At 40.9% G+C, this 14,059-nt stretch overlaps 1 protein-coding gene across 9 annotated transcripts in view; it reads right to left on the bottom strand.

The window, feature by feature from the left end:
• The window catches only part of KCNH1 (potassium voltage-gated channel subfamily H member 1), a 177,623-nt gene that overhangs the window by 154,318 nt on the left and 9,246 nt on the right, over nucleotides 1-14,059 (bottom strand). For 8 of the 9 annotated variants that reach the window (XR_011149737.1, XM_069009612.1, XM_069009619.1 and 5 more), the window contains exons 2-4: nucleotides 12,101-12,224; nucleotides 11,748-11,854; nucleotides 1,821-1,949 (exon numbers count right to left, since the gene is read on the bottom strand). Coding sequence is in view for 8 of the 9 variants with exons in the window: in XM_069009612.1 (XP_068865713.1) it covers nucleotides 1,821-1,949; nucleotides 11,748-11,854; nucleotides 12,101-12,224 (360 nt within the window). In the remaining variant the exon portion in view is untranslated. Of the gene's footprint in view, nucleotides 1-1,820; nucleotides 1,950-11,747; nucleotides 11,855-11,966; nucleotides 12,024-12,100; nucleotides 12,225-14,059 lie in introns of those variants that run through there. The other variant, XM_069009614.1, reaches the window with a different exon arrangement.

Below are 14,059 nucleotides of genomic sequence, written 5' to 3'. Positions count from 1 at the left end.
CCAAATTCCAAACCTAGCCTACAGCAAGTAAGTTATGGAAGGAAAATGGATAAATTAAGGATGAAAACAGAAACTGCAGTTCCATTTATATCCTGCTTGATTTGTGTATAAAGTGACTGATAACTCTTTACCAGCATGAAACTTCTGCAGTTTTATTAATTTTAGGAGATCCAGAAATAATATTTGGAAGACTCATTTAGTGCACAAGCCCTTCTGTACATAAAGACATGGCACTCAGGGAAGGAGTGCACTGTGAATCTGTGGCCTCGAAATAATATATTCAGTTCTTCTGTTTGCAACCTCTGTTAGTCATTTTGCCAGTTTCCATGGGCCAGAGGGAGAAATTTTGCTTATCATGAATTCCTCTGCAAATCCATGCACTCAAGCGTAGGTTTAGTGCCTATACTGCTGTAGATTTGCAACTGCTGAGAATTACCATGCTCACTGCAAGAACAGCATAACTTCAAGATCCAAAGGAGACTAAAAAATTAATAATTAGCATTCCCTTTCTTTAATACATTTGAATTGAAAACAAAAATGTTAGTGTTTCTTTGTGTTGAAAGTGAAGAAAAAACTGCCTATCTCTTCCACATAAGGGAACTCCTGTGAAAGCAAAAAGACACAGCTACCACTCCTGACTGAAAGTCCTGCTTAACAACTGACTAAATGAAGCAAGGGCCCTCACTACCAGCAAATAAATGAGAGCCAGCTTTAGTGCATCATGCTGATTTATCTGTGCTGTCACTCCTCATCAGGATACAGTGAGGACCACTAGGCAGGGAAAAAATACTGTAGACTTTCTGACAAGGTAAGTTTTTTAGTTTTATTGAAGCAATAAGGAACCAAACAAATAGCATTACAAAGAGAAAAAAAATTACCCCTATAGCCTGGAAGAGGGTATGTTTGTCAAGGTTGTACTTCCTTTTTCATGGTAACAGGTGTTTCCACTTTGAGAAACTATGTTTTTAAAGAATAACATTTTGAGAATAAATGTAAATCAGTTCATCTTCACAGTAAGTTTCCTGTTTAATTTTATACTACAAATATTATTAAATACTACAAAAATGCAAACAACAGGAGAACTTACATCCTTTTTTACCCCAGAGGACACAAGTCTCTGTAATTCTCCATAGGGTACAGAAGGTCTGTTTCTGACAGGATCTGAACCTGAGTGCAAGTTTATGCTGCTGTCACAGCTGAGTTTGCTTCCAGGTTTCCAGGCTGTAGCTCAGCAAAGGGTTAAGAGCAGAACACTGCAGTGCTACTTCACTCACCAGGACAGCTTGAACCAGATTCCACTTAAGATAGCTGGAATCTCTTCACATAGGCTAAAGGAAACTAGTCCAGAACTTTAACATAAGAAATCCCATAATAATGGCAAGTAAGATCAAGTCAGGCAGAATTAAATTATTCCGATCTTTGCTAGACTCAGCCAGGGTTAATTCCTCAGTTTTTGCATACAGCTTCACACACAATTTGCACAGGGCTGTTGAGCAACATTGTGAATGCTTGAAGGCTATGCTGGAGAGTGGGTTAGTAACATATTTAAAAGCAAGAACAGTACCTATTTACCATGTAAACGGGGCTTTCTGAAGCACTTGGGGCTTTCATTAGCAATGACCCTTTCCAATGCAGGCCAGAGCAATTTCACTAAAGAAACCAGCAACCATTTCTTGCACAAATGCCATCCCCAGTGGAACAGCTACAAGCTATTTTAACATTTAATTCTTTGGCTTGGGTATTTAAAGGACTTCAGCTCTTTCAAGACCAGGGCAAACAAACAAAAGTAGCATAAATATATAATTGTGAAAAAGACCAACCTTTACATGAATCATCCTCAATGGGCTGCTTGAAAGCCGTTATGTCATTGAAAGTACAAAGAAATAAAACCACTTTATCCTGCTCATTTCGAATTGGAGCAATTTTCACAAAGAACCAGACAGGTGTTCCTGGAAATAAACACATCAAAGAGTTGGTCAATGGCAGGCAGAATAGTAAATGTGCCAGTTTAGATGTTTACATCTCAAATCAGCCATCTGTAAAAGTTACTTTAATGTTGGCTCTTTTCACAAACACCTATTAGGAAAAATAACAAAGCAGCAGAAAAGTTTGTTATTTAAGTTGTCTTATTTAAGAGCTCTGTCTCTGCTTAGCTTTTTAATCTTCAGGAATCACTCTATTTCTGAACGTCACCTGCAAAGTTAACACTTGAAATTAAGAACTGCCTTGTGATCTCTTGAAAGGACAGTCCCACGTATGTGCAAAGGCTGCACACAACAGTGTCTTGCTGGTTCTGTGCAGGATTTGAGACCAGGCCAGCTGTGCCTAGGACATGAGTATAACACAGAGTCTCAACTCAAGAACATGATCAGTTTGGTTGACTTTATAATTCCCTGCCAACAGGGAATGCCCTAAAAAAGACCATGCCCTAACTACTATGGTAGCCTATGTCAAACTTCAGAGGCAGGCTCCAGGAGCTCTGGTCTAGCCTGCAAATCCCCTCATGCAACCCTTCCCAAGCTGCCTTCCAGCTTGCCTTATCCTGAGCCTCCCAATCCCCCCTCAGTGTGAAGCAAGACTCCGTTGAATTCAGGAGAGAACCAGCCATTAGGACCAGAACACAAGCTATGGATGGGATCAAAGTTGTCCAGCACGGAACTGCACCTTTCTAATTACTGCAGTAGATGATCTGCTAATGAAGACTGCTTGAGAAATTAAAGCCTACACATAGCAGAAAAAGGTGGTCCCACAATACGACCCTTCAGATGCTGCTGCCATTTGTCCTTTACCTCTATCCACACAGATCACCTCGAGAAGAGAATCTGTCAGTCAGCCCTGCCTTTCTGTACTTCTGGCAGTTCTGCTGAGACTGCTGAGAAGACCCTAGTGATACCAATAAAGTTCCATGTAACACGGCAGTGTCTACCACTTGTTTCACAGGACTCACCGCACTGATTTTGGTGATATTTGAGTAAAAGCTGATTGGAGGGCTCAGAACAAAGCACTTGGCTACTGTGTGTGATAACATGACCTCCCTGAAGGCAGCATTTTTAAGTCTGCAGTCTTAACTTTAGACATAAAAAGATGACTTCTCCAACTCTGAGGTACACGGCAATAGGGACACTCCGGATCTGAGCCCTCAGGGAGTTTGTACCTGGGTTTTCAGACTGTCTCTACACCCTCCGTGATGATGAAAACAATTCATCATTGCTTTTGCAAGCACAAGAAGTAAGAGACAAAGTGAGGATTTAGGCTTGCTTGCTGTGAGCATTTTTCTTACATGTCCCTTGTGAGCTATGTTCGGAGAGAAGGGTCTACATACCAGGGGCCAAAATAAGACCAGGATCAGCAGGAGCTTGACCCTCTGTGAAAGCCAGAATAAAGAGCACAACACAATTTTTGTCACTTATGTAGCAAAGTCTATTTTAGAAAGAGTGACCTTAGAAGACTATTCATTTTCTTTCTCAGTCACAGGACCCTCCTCCATGCAAGTGATGCGATTCTCTTTCCCCTGAACTGCTCAGTATCTTAACGTGAGCACTACATGGTATGTTTCGTGCAATAGTTTCTACTAACAAGGGCAACTTGTGTTTCCTGGCTGTGAAAGGGTCACAAGAAAACCCCAGGTACCTCACAAGTTACTGTTCAAAAAAAGAAGCAAAGGCAGCTTTTTTTCCAGGTATGTTAATATAAGGGAGGTTGTTGCTACCAGTGCCTCACCTGGCTGTTTCCCAGCCTCAGTGCTGAGCAATCTTTTCTGGCTACAGAAAGATAGGGCATCTCCAAAACCCATGGACAACTTCCATAAACGAAGTTCAATTCTTAAGGCTCCCACTGTGCCTGCATAACACACAGGCAGTTTCAAACCCTGGCTGAGATTCCGTGCCATATGTACAGCCACTTCTACAAACAGCAGGGTCTTTGATGCATGGAGACCTCTGCTCAAGAAGCAGAGAAATCCAGATGGAATCACTGGTGGCCATTTCTGAAATAGGCTGAAATATGTCTGCATGGCAGAAAGTATTCAAGGGTCAATATATTTTTTTTAAAGAGGTAGCATTCCTGAACAACCCCTTCCAAAAAAGTATGAGCAAACAAACATGCTAAGTGTGAAAAAAGATTCAGCAAAGTAACTGTGCCAGTAAAATCATCACTAACTTGCTAATGAGCTTAGAAGACACTGCCACAAAGCAGCCAACAGCAATTTTCTAGCCAGTAACACCCTTTACACTACCCTTTCTCAAGAGTTCCTAAAATTGCCTATCTCAATTTCTTCTTGCCTACTTGTTTTTCCCAACTTCACATGTGAACTATTCTAAGGCTGATCAAATCTGTATCCTGCTTTTACAGAGACTCCTTGGTGACTAACTGCTTTTCATTTTACTCACTTCAACGCCCTTCACTAACACTGCAACTTTTTAATCAGCCAGGATCTCCATCTACAGCCTTGCTTTTTGATCTCTATCTACATGCGCTTTTTTAGATTAAGGATTTTTTCCCCTCCCCAAAACCACTTTGTATTGCCTTACTACTTCAAGCTACAGCCATTCTGCTATGGGCTGCTCACATTATTAACCTTCATAGCATTGAGGCTGAATTACATGCTCAGTTTCTTCTCTGCCTCTCACAGTTATAAAAGCTTACTACCGTGCTTTTGAAGATGCTGTACTCAACACAGAAAGGATGCAATTCACCCTCTTATTCTGGCTATTTGTCAGATGCATGATGTCATCTTCCCTTTATGGTTATGCTATAGTATGTTGTTGCAGTTTTCTAACATGTTCTAAATGCAGCAAGAGGACTTTTCCCAATAACCTGCCGAAGGCTGCTGCAGGGCAAGGAGCTTTTATCAGCAGAGTTCTTACTTTCTGACTACCTTGACTCCCACTCCTGTGCTGCAATATTTACAGGAAGAAGGAAGACAAAACACTTTTTTACCTAGAACCAAGTGTAGAACTTAGTGATGTGTCCCACAGTCTAAAAGAAAGAGCCAGATGCCCTCGACAGCTAAAGCAGATGTGTTTGCTGAAATGCACTATTTGGGTACCCTTGTAATTTCCTGAGTGCCACAAACAGAATGCAAAATCAAGATGGCATGCAGGGCTTGCAGAAATCATCTTCCAGTTTGAGATCTACACAGTAACACTATAACAGCAGAAACAAGTAGAAGGAAAATTCTGCCAGGCCATGTACCTGCTTCCACAACATTGTATTTTCCCTGCAGTGTATTCCCTAACATCTTGTCAGTGTCTCTTGTGAATAGGAGACAAGTGGACCTAAAAATACAGTCATGAGGTGAGTGCTCAGAGTGCTGGGTTACATGGGCTTTCCACAGTGCTCTGCAACCAGGAGCACATTCACAGCAGAACTGGGACCTGAACTGTGGGAGCACACCAAATGGCTCAGCCAAGAAGTGGCCATGCTCAGCTTTTGTCCTGCACACTGGTTTAATTATCAGAAGAATTTTACTTTTTAAACATTAAACAGTTTATTTAACTACTAAACAGGAAAGCCAAAGTATAAACTACTTATAAATCAGGTCAGAAACTAGAATTTCAGGGTCCTGCAGGCAGCCCTCATGCTCTTGGTGTCAAAGCCAACATCCCTGCTCAGCCAGACAACCATGACTAGCAAGAGGCACAAACAAGGCCATTTTAATGAAAAATGTGATTTTCAGATTCTGATTTTCAGGTTATTCAGGCAGCGAAATTGCAGCATGTTCCAGAGTTCTCACAGCAAAAAAGAGTGACTTCCCAGTCTGCACTGATGCACAGCCACACAGAAAGTGTTTACCAGTGTTTCCAACAATACATCTACTTCCATTTACATTTTCTGTTTAGTCCTGGCAACCTCTCTCCCTGGTAAAGTTCAGTGATAATACCAGTGCACAAACAAAAAGTAAACACTCATGAGCTACATTGGCTTCTGTTAGATTTGGAATCAGCAGTGAAAGAATCCAGAGTTTGTCTCGTGGCATAGGACCAATCATGCTAGAAAAGGGAATGTCCCTTCAAAGCTGCAGGACAAGCAGTGTGAACGACTGAGAAGAAATGAAAATCTACAATGAATGCCTGATAGTAGCCATAGGACCAGCCTGGCTCGTGGTACCAAAGTTATGAAGCCAATCCAGAATTAACAGGTGCAGCTCTTGACAGGCTTTTATGGCCTGAGCACAGCACTGAGGGTGTTACCTTAAAGCAAAGACAATTTTAAGAGCTGTGATACAAGTCCCATGTCTTCTCCAGACTAACACACCATAAATGTCTGCACACCTTTCAATTTCCCATCTGAAAGACAAAGACTACTGTCTCTTCCTTCTCCTCTTTTCCAGTCTTGTGTCTTCCAGCAATATGTGCTCAGTCCCTTGCTGGGCAGGAACACCAGCATCTAACATAATATTTAACTTTGGTTGAAGTCTTTCAGAAATTCTTACAGCATCAAAGTGAAAGAGGTCTTAAAGGTCTATTCCAGCTTCTCTCAGAGCATACCATTGAGCTCTCCTAAGTTTTCCCTCCTGACAAACAAAAAGAGCCTAGATGAAAATCAAAATCACTGTTTAAATATGCTCTTTGCCCATACCTTGAGCCATTTAACCAAAGAGGCCAACTGTTTTTCAAAACTACAAAAAGCACAGTTTAAATAAAACTGCAATACACAATTTTTCTTTCCACTAATTAAACCAAAATTAATTTATAAATACAATGAAAAAACCATGTTTTGACAATTCAGCTGACATCTTCACTGCCATTAATGAATGGGGCAAGTTTCCTCTAAGCAGCACAACCTCTGCATTACTTGATCATGTCTCAGTCAAACAGTCATCAGACACCTACTGCCCTGAAGGAAAACAGGCGAGCAGTATGGATAGAAAACTATGGAAACACGTGCCCTCTCTCCACTGATTCCTACATGCAGCAATGCAGACAGCACGACTTAAGTTATACAAACAACATGGCTGACCATTACAGCCACCCCCTTTAGGGTTTCACTTATCCCAAGGACTCAGTAGGAGATTGTTTCTCTCTATCCCACACAGACCCAACAGTTTGCCCAATGTCCAACTAGCAAACCAGCTGATGAGGTGTGATCAGAGAAAGTTTGGCAAGCCACTGTACCCACCCAGATTTTAACCAAGTGTTCAGAGAAGCCAGTGATATTTGACCATGCAAGACAAAGAACAAAAGTCTTCCTATAGACTCTAGCTTGGAGCAGAGAGCATGTACCACATGAGAACAGACCAACTCAGTGTGCAGCTCACTCTCTGCCAACAAGAATGTACCTTTAAATACATTCCCAGCACTTTTAAAGCTGTTACCTTCATGTCTTCTCTACCTGGTGCTGGGATGCTGTGGCACCTAATGCTTCCAAAGGTCAGATCTTTACATGCTAAGATAAGGAAAAACAATTTTAGTCCCCAAAGGTGGAATTGCTACTCACAAGGGTTATCCTATGACACTGAAACAACACAGCACAAAACAAGGTTCAGCACACTCCCTTGTACTGCAGTAGTGCTGACATGGTTCACCCGATCCTGAGTTCTCTGAAGAACAGAACATGAGTATAAGGAAGACACAGTAAAGTCTTGAGATCTTCTTTCCATTTACCCCAGACAAAATACTTAAGGATTACTACTGGGAATTCAGTACATACTTGTGGCGATGACAGCAGGTCTTGCTTGGCAACACATTTGAAGTTGACAAGATCAATGGGAATTACCAGTTTTATGAGTCCAAAATATTTAATTTGACCTTGCTGAAGGTAACTGAACTCACACAGATGGATTTCACAGGAGATGCAGGTGTGCATACTGCTTGACAAATAATGGAGCTACACTTCAGTGAGAGGTCGAGGAGGATATATGTCACTTGACTCCAACGCTCTCATTCTTTCCTACTTCTGTTCCCATGCAATGACATGGGTTAGAAAAGGTCTCCATCTTGAGACACTACAGGCACAGCACACACAAGATGGTTTTAACCAGTAACAGTTATGAGAAACTCTTTAGTGGTGAGCAAACACAGGTCTACCACCCCGAAGTGAATTTTGCTGCCTACAAATTAGGATGGGGTTGTTTCCTTTTGAACGTCTATAGAAAGCACTGGTCCCAGAGATAAATGCAAGTAGAATCCACCAAGTCACTATTTTAGGCTTATTTGTCATTCTCTGACATCTGAAGGCTTTCTAATACACTGGGTAAAGGGAGAAGGAAGGAGGGGAGAAGACTGTGCAAATGTTAAAATGAAAATTTTAAAAATCAAACAAATAAACTCCACCCCCCCCCCCCAAATACTCACAGTATTAAAGTTGTTAAACATTCAAGCACCCAGAAAACAGGGAAGTGAACCCCAGCACAAACTGAAAGTGTATCCTAGCCTTTGGGACTCTCACCACAATATGTTTACTCAGCAGAGAGCTACTGCTCTACAAAACTGCTTTGCAGTGTGCAAAATAGTTACCTACAGCCAACCCAGCATTCTGGCAAGCATTCTGCTGGTCCTATCTGTAGAGAACTTCTGAGACAAAAAAATAAAGGTGTCTTAACACTCTCTCTGCAGCACAGCTGCAGACCATAAGCAGTGGCAATGCCTCTGCTCAGACAGGGGACACTTGAAGACTCTTTCTAACTCTTGATGCACTTCACCTTTGACGAGCTCACCCCACTTCAAATATTCTTCCACTGAAGTAGGTCAAGTACTGCATAGAAAAGGGGGTTAGATTTCAGTTGGACACCACCTCTTCAGAGACAGACAGAAGCAAGTAAATTTTGCATTCTTACAAAAATTTTCTTCATCAATAATGAAAGCAAGTGCATATAGAACAAGCCTGCTTTTGCATTGTTTGTATGCCAGGCCTACATTGTAGGTGAAAAATTAGGCAAAAAAAATCCAAATTTAATTTACTCAGACATTTTTAACTCATGAGGCTGACCATAAAGTGTAAAAGCTTAACAAATAGCTGTCAAAGTCTCATAAGAAGTTAGATGTTCAAAACACATCAGTTCAGGTAAGGTAAGATATGACTAAGGCTAGATATAAAGTATTTTCTAATATATCAGCTGTATCCTTCCTTGGTATAGGTTAATTTATCTCCACTGACTTCAGACTTAATAATGTTTTAATTTTTCCATGTAAAAATAAACAATACTTCCAGCATCACAGGATGCTCACATCTAATTAAACAATGGAACTGAAGCTGTCATGTGAAATTACTGTCAGTCTGCCTGTTGTCATTTTGCAGTCCAGATTAAAGAAAGCTTTCACTTTGTGTCTTTCCAGGTGTGACAATGAATCCCCACTGAATGCAACAGGATGGCATCAAAGCAACAATGACAAAAATCTGGTGGCTGTGCACCTGTTTGCTCTAATTGCTTCCAATCATCCTGAAGAAGCTCTTATTTCTGGGAAGCAATTTTTCCAGAGAATTACAATGATTGTTACATATCTGCTAAGTCATCAAGGGCTTAGCCCAAGGAAATACCAAATCTCTATCACAACTTCAAGTTCTGAAAACAGGGAGTATAGTCACTTTTGGATGGGGGGAGGACTGGACAAAAAAAGGGAAGGCCAGGGTAGAGGCAGCATCCGTAAATGCAAACATGATGAAGGCAGAAAATTGTATGTTGTTTCTGGAGTTGATACTGTGAACTGCAAGGAGGCTTGTGGATATACTGTCAACAGCTGGATGGGGAATTCTTATCAGACAACCAAATAAATACTAGCCCTTGGTCACCACCATGGAGAGTGCCATGTCAAAAAGAAAATAGCCTATCACTTCTAGTAGCATCATTAAATGTCTCTGCTGTTGACATGTAGGACCAGGGAATAATTGTTACTCAGAGAAAGAGAAAAATGGCTGCTGCTCCTAAAAGTACAAGATTGACTTGCACTACCAACATCATTATCAACTCAAAACTCCTGTTTTGTTTTCCTTTGTTCCTCCAAAAGGATAGAGACTGTACCATTAAAACAGCCAGAATTACATTAAATGTGCAGGCTGTGGAAAATGTACCAATCATCCAACAACTCAAAAATAGAAAAAAACCCTTGCTATTTATCATGACTGTTAAGTTTATAAGGAGGCAGCAGACAGGTAAAAACAAGAAAAATCTATTTCCTGTCTATTTCACTGTCTAATTTGAAAAAGAAAAATAGAATGAGGAAAGAACAGAGAGACAAAACAGAAGAAACAAAGAGCAGGATGTCTAACAAAATTCAGGGTCCTTTCCCAAGCCTTCAAAATGAGAGCAGGTTAGAATCAATCATGCTCATTACCTGAACCATTGCCATAGTTGCAGGCAGAGGTAAGGTGACCACAGAGGAAAGGCCACTTAGCAGTCTGGGTGCTAAGTGACAGGTAAACAGGACAGTGTTTTTCTGTGATGTGGCTTATATTGAGAAAAAGTTCCTCAATGTCCCCTTTTCTATATTTTTCAGTTAAAACTTTCTAGTGCTATTAGTCAGTCTCTGCAACAGTAGTTAATGTATCTCTAAAGCTACAAATCTAACAAACATTAGGTGCCCTGCGTTTTGTTAAGCTTGAAAGCAAACTCTGTGCTTCCCTTTTTCCCATGCCTGTGACCCTGTGTGCACAGAGCAGAACCATCACAGCTCCATCTTTTGGCATGTCACACAACACAGCTACTGCACAGCTGGACCTTGTTCTAGGCCACCTCTCCTCAGAGGAGTGCACAGCAGGGCAGGAAATATTCCTCACTCCACGGTTACCTTGCTTTAAATCTGCATAAAAGACAGAGAGGCCCCCAGCTCTACTACAGGCCATATGCTGCAGCATGACAGAAGAGTAGCTGCATAGTCTCTTGGTGCCAAATCACTGATAACTAAGAGAGAATTCCAGACTCTCCTAGATCCCAGGACTGCAGCTTATTTACTTGGCTTTGGATGCATAGATGTGAGCTGCATATGGTCCCCATGGCCACAAACTGTGCTAGGAACAGAAATCAGCTTTTAGAAAATAGGTAAACATCGGAGGCAGGTAGGGCTAGGAGGAAAGCAGCACAAAGCAAGGCCATACAGACAGTGCATGCAGGCAGTACCAGCTCCTTTATTAGAAGGCAAAATTGTTAAGAGCAAAATAAGTTACAGAATGCAACTTTTCAGCTTAACATCTACTCCAGCTGAAGACTTCAGTGTATTTACACTTCAGGTAACACTAAGTAGATGAAAACAACTGTGCACAACATAGTCCACACTAGATAAGACAAGTTTGGGGCAAGTAGTTCATCTGCTGATATGTGCAGTTACAGACAGGCCGAATTTCCTAGGAAAAAAATCACGTGCCAATTAAGGATTTTTTGTCCAAAAAAAGAGAAAACATCAGAAGTAGCTCAGTTGCTAAAACAAAAGATAGGTTCTTTTTATTCCAAAACTACTAATACTGGCTTTGCTATGTCAAGTTTTTTAAAACTGAGAAAGTATGTTCTCTGTAGTAGAAACTTGCACAAACCTAGCTTGTGTACTACCACTGCTGATGGAATCTTCAGTGTTGTCTTAAAGCATCACACCCAAATTACTCTAAACGTCAGAACAAATTACAAAGCTTCCTCTGCCTCCCTCAGTGACTTTCATCTCTAATGTTTTCATTTCTCCCTTTTAGATCAAGTGGCAGAACTGGGGCTTATTTAGCCCTAGATAAAGCATGGTCCTCCAGGGTGACAGAATTGCAGTTTCACTACAATTTAGAACAACTTTACGCACCTACATTAATGAACAAACCAATCAGCCACTTACTGTTCTTCTTGTACATCAAGATTTCAAAGGAGTTCATCTCATAGTTCTCAAATGTTTGCCGGACCTTGTCAATTGTATCTTTGTCTGTCAGCTCTCCATACATAAAACTGCAAATAAAGGGAGAAATTCAAGTCAGATACCAGACAAAGACACAAAGCCATTTGTTTACCATGTAAAAAGGACCCATTTAGAAATGGCTCTTCTTTGGTTTTGTTTCACCTGGAAAGCATATTTGACAGATGTAGCCCCAGGAGATATAAGACAAAACTGGAATAAACAGATTACTTTCCTCCTCAAGCAACAGGCACAACACTACAAGCTATTTAACAGAAAATAAATCTGTTCTCAAATACCTGCAGGTGCTGCTCTTTTGCATAACTTCTGCTCTGTGATATCCTGATAATTTGCAAAATCCATCGTTGCTGTAGACAATGGGCCAATCCACGATCTGGGCATTACCCAAGACAAAATTAGTATCTGTTTGAAAAAACACATCAGTTAGACATTAGTCAAGGCTATGGTTGCATTAGAGGACATATTTATTTCAGAACCCAATCCTAATTGCTTCAGTCCCTGCACAGTTTTTCCCAGATATTACTCTCACTGCAGTCAACAAGATCATTCCTAGTTTTAATTTTAAGTAAATTCTTACTTTTAGAAAAGTGTTAATTACTCAGCATAAAAGGATGTGTTTATGCAAATGAAACACATGATGGTTAAGCAGGTAAAATTCATCTCTTGACTGAGGACAGATCCACCAAACTGTTTCCCTCTGTGCCACACGCACCGATCCACCATGACACTCAGTTTGAATGCAAAGCCTCTCACAGGTGGCCAGAGCCACACATGAGCAATGCTTCTCCTCCCTGAACGCAGACACAGTGTGCTCCTCTCAACACTGCCTTCACTGCTGGCCACACAAGCCCAAATACTTGTGTACAGCACAGCACTCCAAATGGGACACCAAGAACTAGGGCTAGCAATTACAACAGTAGAAGGAACTCCTTGTCTGCCACACAAACCAGAAGGAGTTTCAATCAGTACAAAAAAAAACTAAGCAGGATTCACGCCTCCATTCTCACTGGAGCTGTGCGTGGCATTTCTATTATGATTGCCAACTCAAACCTACACCTGTGCCAAGACAGACAGCAGTTCTGGGCACTGGCAGGCAGGAGGAGATGGTGGCTCCTGTCACAGCTGCAAAGACCCTCTGGCTTTTGAAAGAAAGGCTGGGCAGTCACACGAGATCAAGAAGCACTCATTTTTAAAGAGAGCCCTTACAGGAGTTCACTATGCTGTCAACTTTTCAGGATCAACTCCCAGCTGCTCACACATCCATAGATATCATTAATGCTTCCTGCAATCAAATGACATTTTACCTATTAATTGCAGACAGTTTCGTTTGTTTCAACTTCCCCTTTCAAAATCTTTCACCCCAAACTTTAAGTGGGTTTAAATAAAGGAGTCCTGTAGCTAGCTAAATCCACGAGCATGATTAAATGTATTTTCATACACTCTTTAGAGTGAAATACACCAGTAATACATCTTCAGGATATTTTAGCTGCTTTGTTTCTCACAGACTCTTTTAAATACCATGGTTTTTGCTTGGTTGAAGCACTTTCTCCCAAAAACAATACACCTCCTTTACCCCTTCCTATGAATAAGTAAACCAAGTAATTTCTCACTGCTAAAGCAAGTGCTTTTGAGTGTCTATTATAAACACTACATTAGACTGTGTTAGGATATTTTTAAATTTCATCAGGAAGTACAAAAAAAAGACCAAAAAATGCAAATACAAATGTTAGGCCAGGTCCTGCCCAGATCTGAATGGTGTTATTTCATGCATGAATTCTTTCTCACTGTCTCCCCTTCTCAAAAGATAACTTTTCGTTCTCTCCACTTACTAAAGAGTTCCTGTTAAGCATTTGCTTGCCTTTCACACTTAACCCTCATTGTCTTCAGATAAATAATCTCTTGGGTTTTTTCATTAAAGGCTATATAGGACACATTTCTGATGAACATCACTGTGTTAATCCTAGTTTTATCTAGCCTTGCAATGCTTCTGTGATTTACAACACTGCTCATCTCCTATTTACAGGTACAAACAAAGCCTTAAATCCATAAGGGAATATAAGCTCCAAAAGGTGAGACTGCAACAGTCTTGTCCCTAGATGCCCAGCTCTCAAAGACTTGGGAGCTGGAAGCTCTGTGAGCAGTGTTGGAGAGGAGAACTGAAAAACGTTAGCACAGCAAATAGAAATCTGTCCAAGTTAAACGACAGAAAACAATTAAAAAGGGGGATATTTTAAGGT

Source organism: Aphelocoma coerulescens, chromosome 3, assembly GCF_041296385.1.
Source record: "Aphelocoma coerulescens isolate FSJ_1873_10779 chromosome 3, UR_Acoe_1.0, whole genome shotgun sequence".
NCBI lineage: Eukaryota > Metazoa > Chordata > Aves > Passeriformes > Corvidae > Aphelocoma > Aphelocoma coerulescens.
Note: the sequence above shows the minus strand (reverse complement) of the source record. Positions and strands in the feature narration are given on the sequence as shown.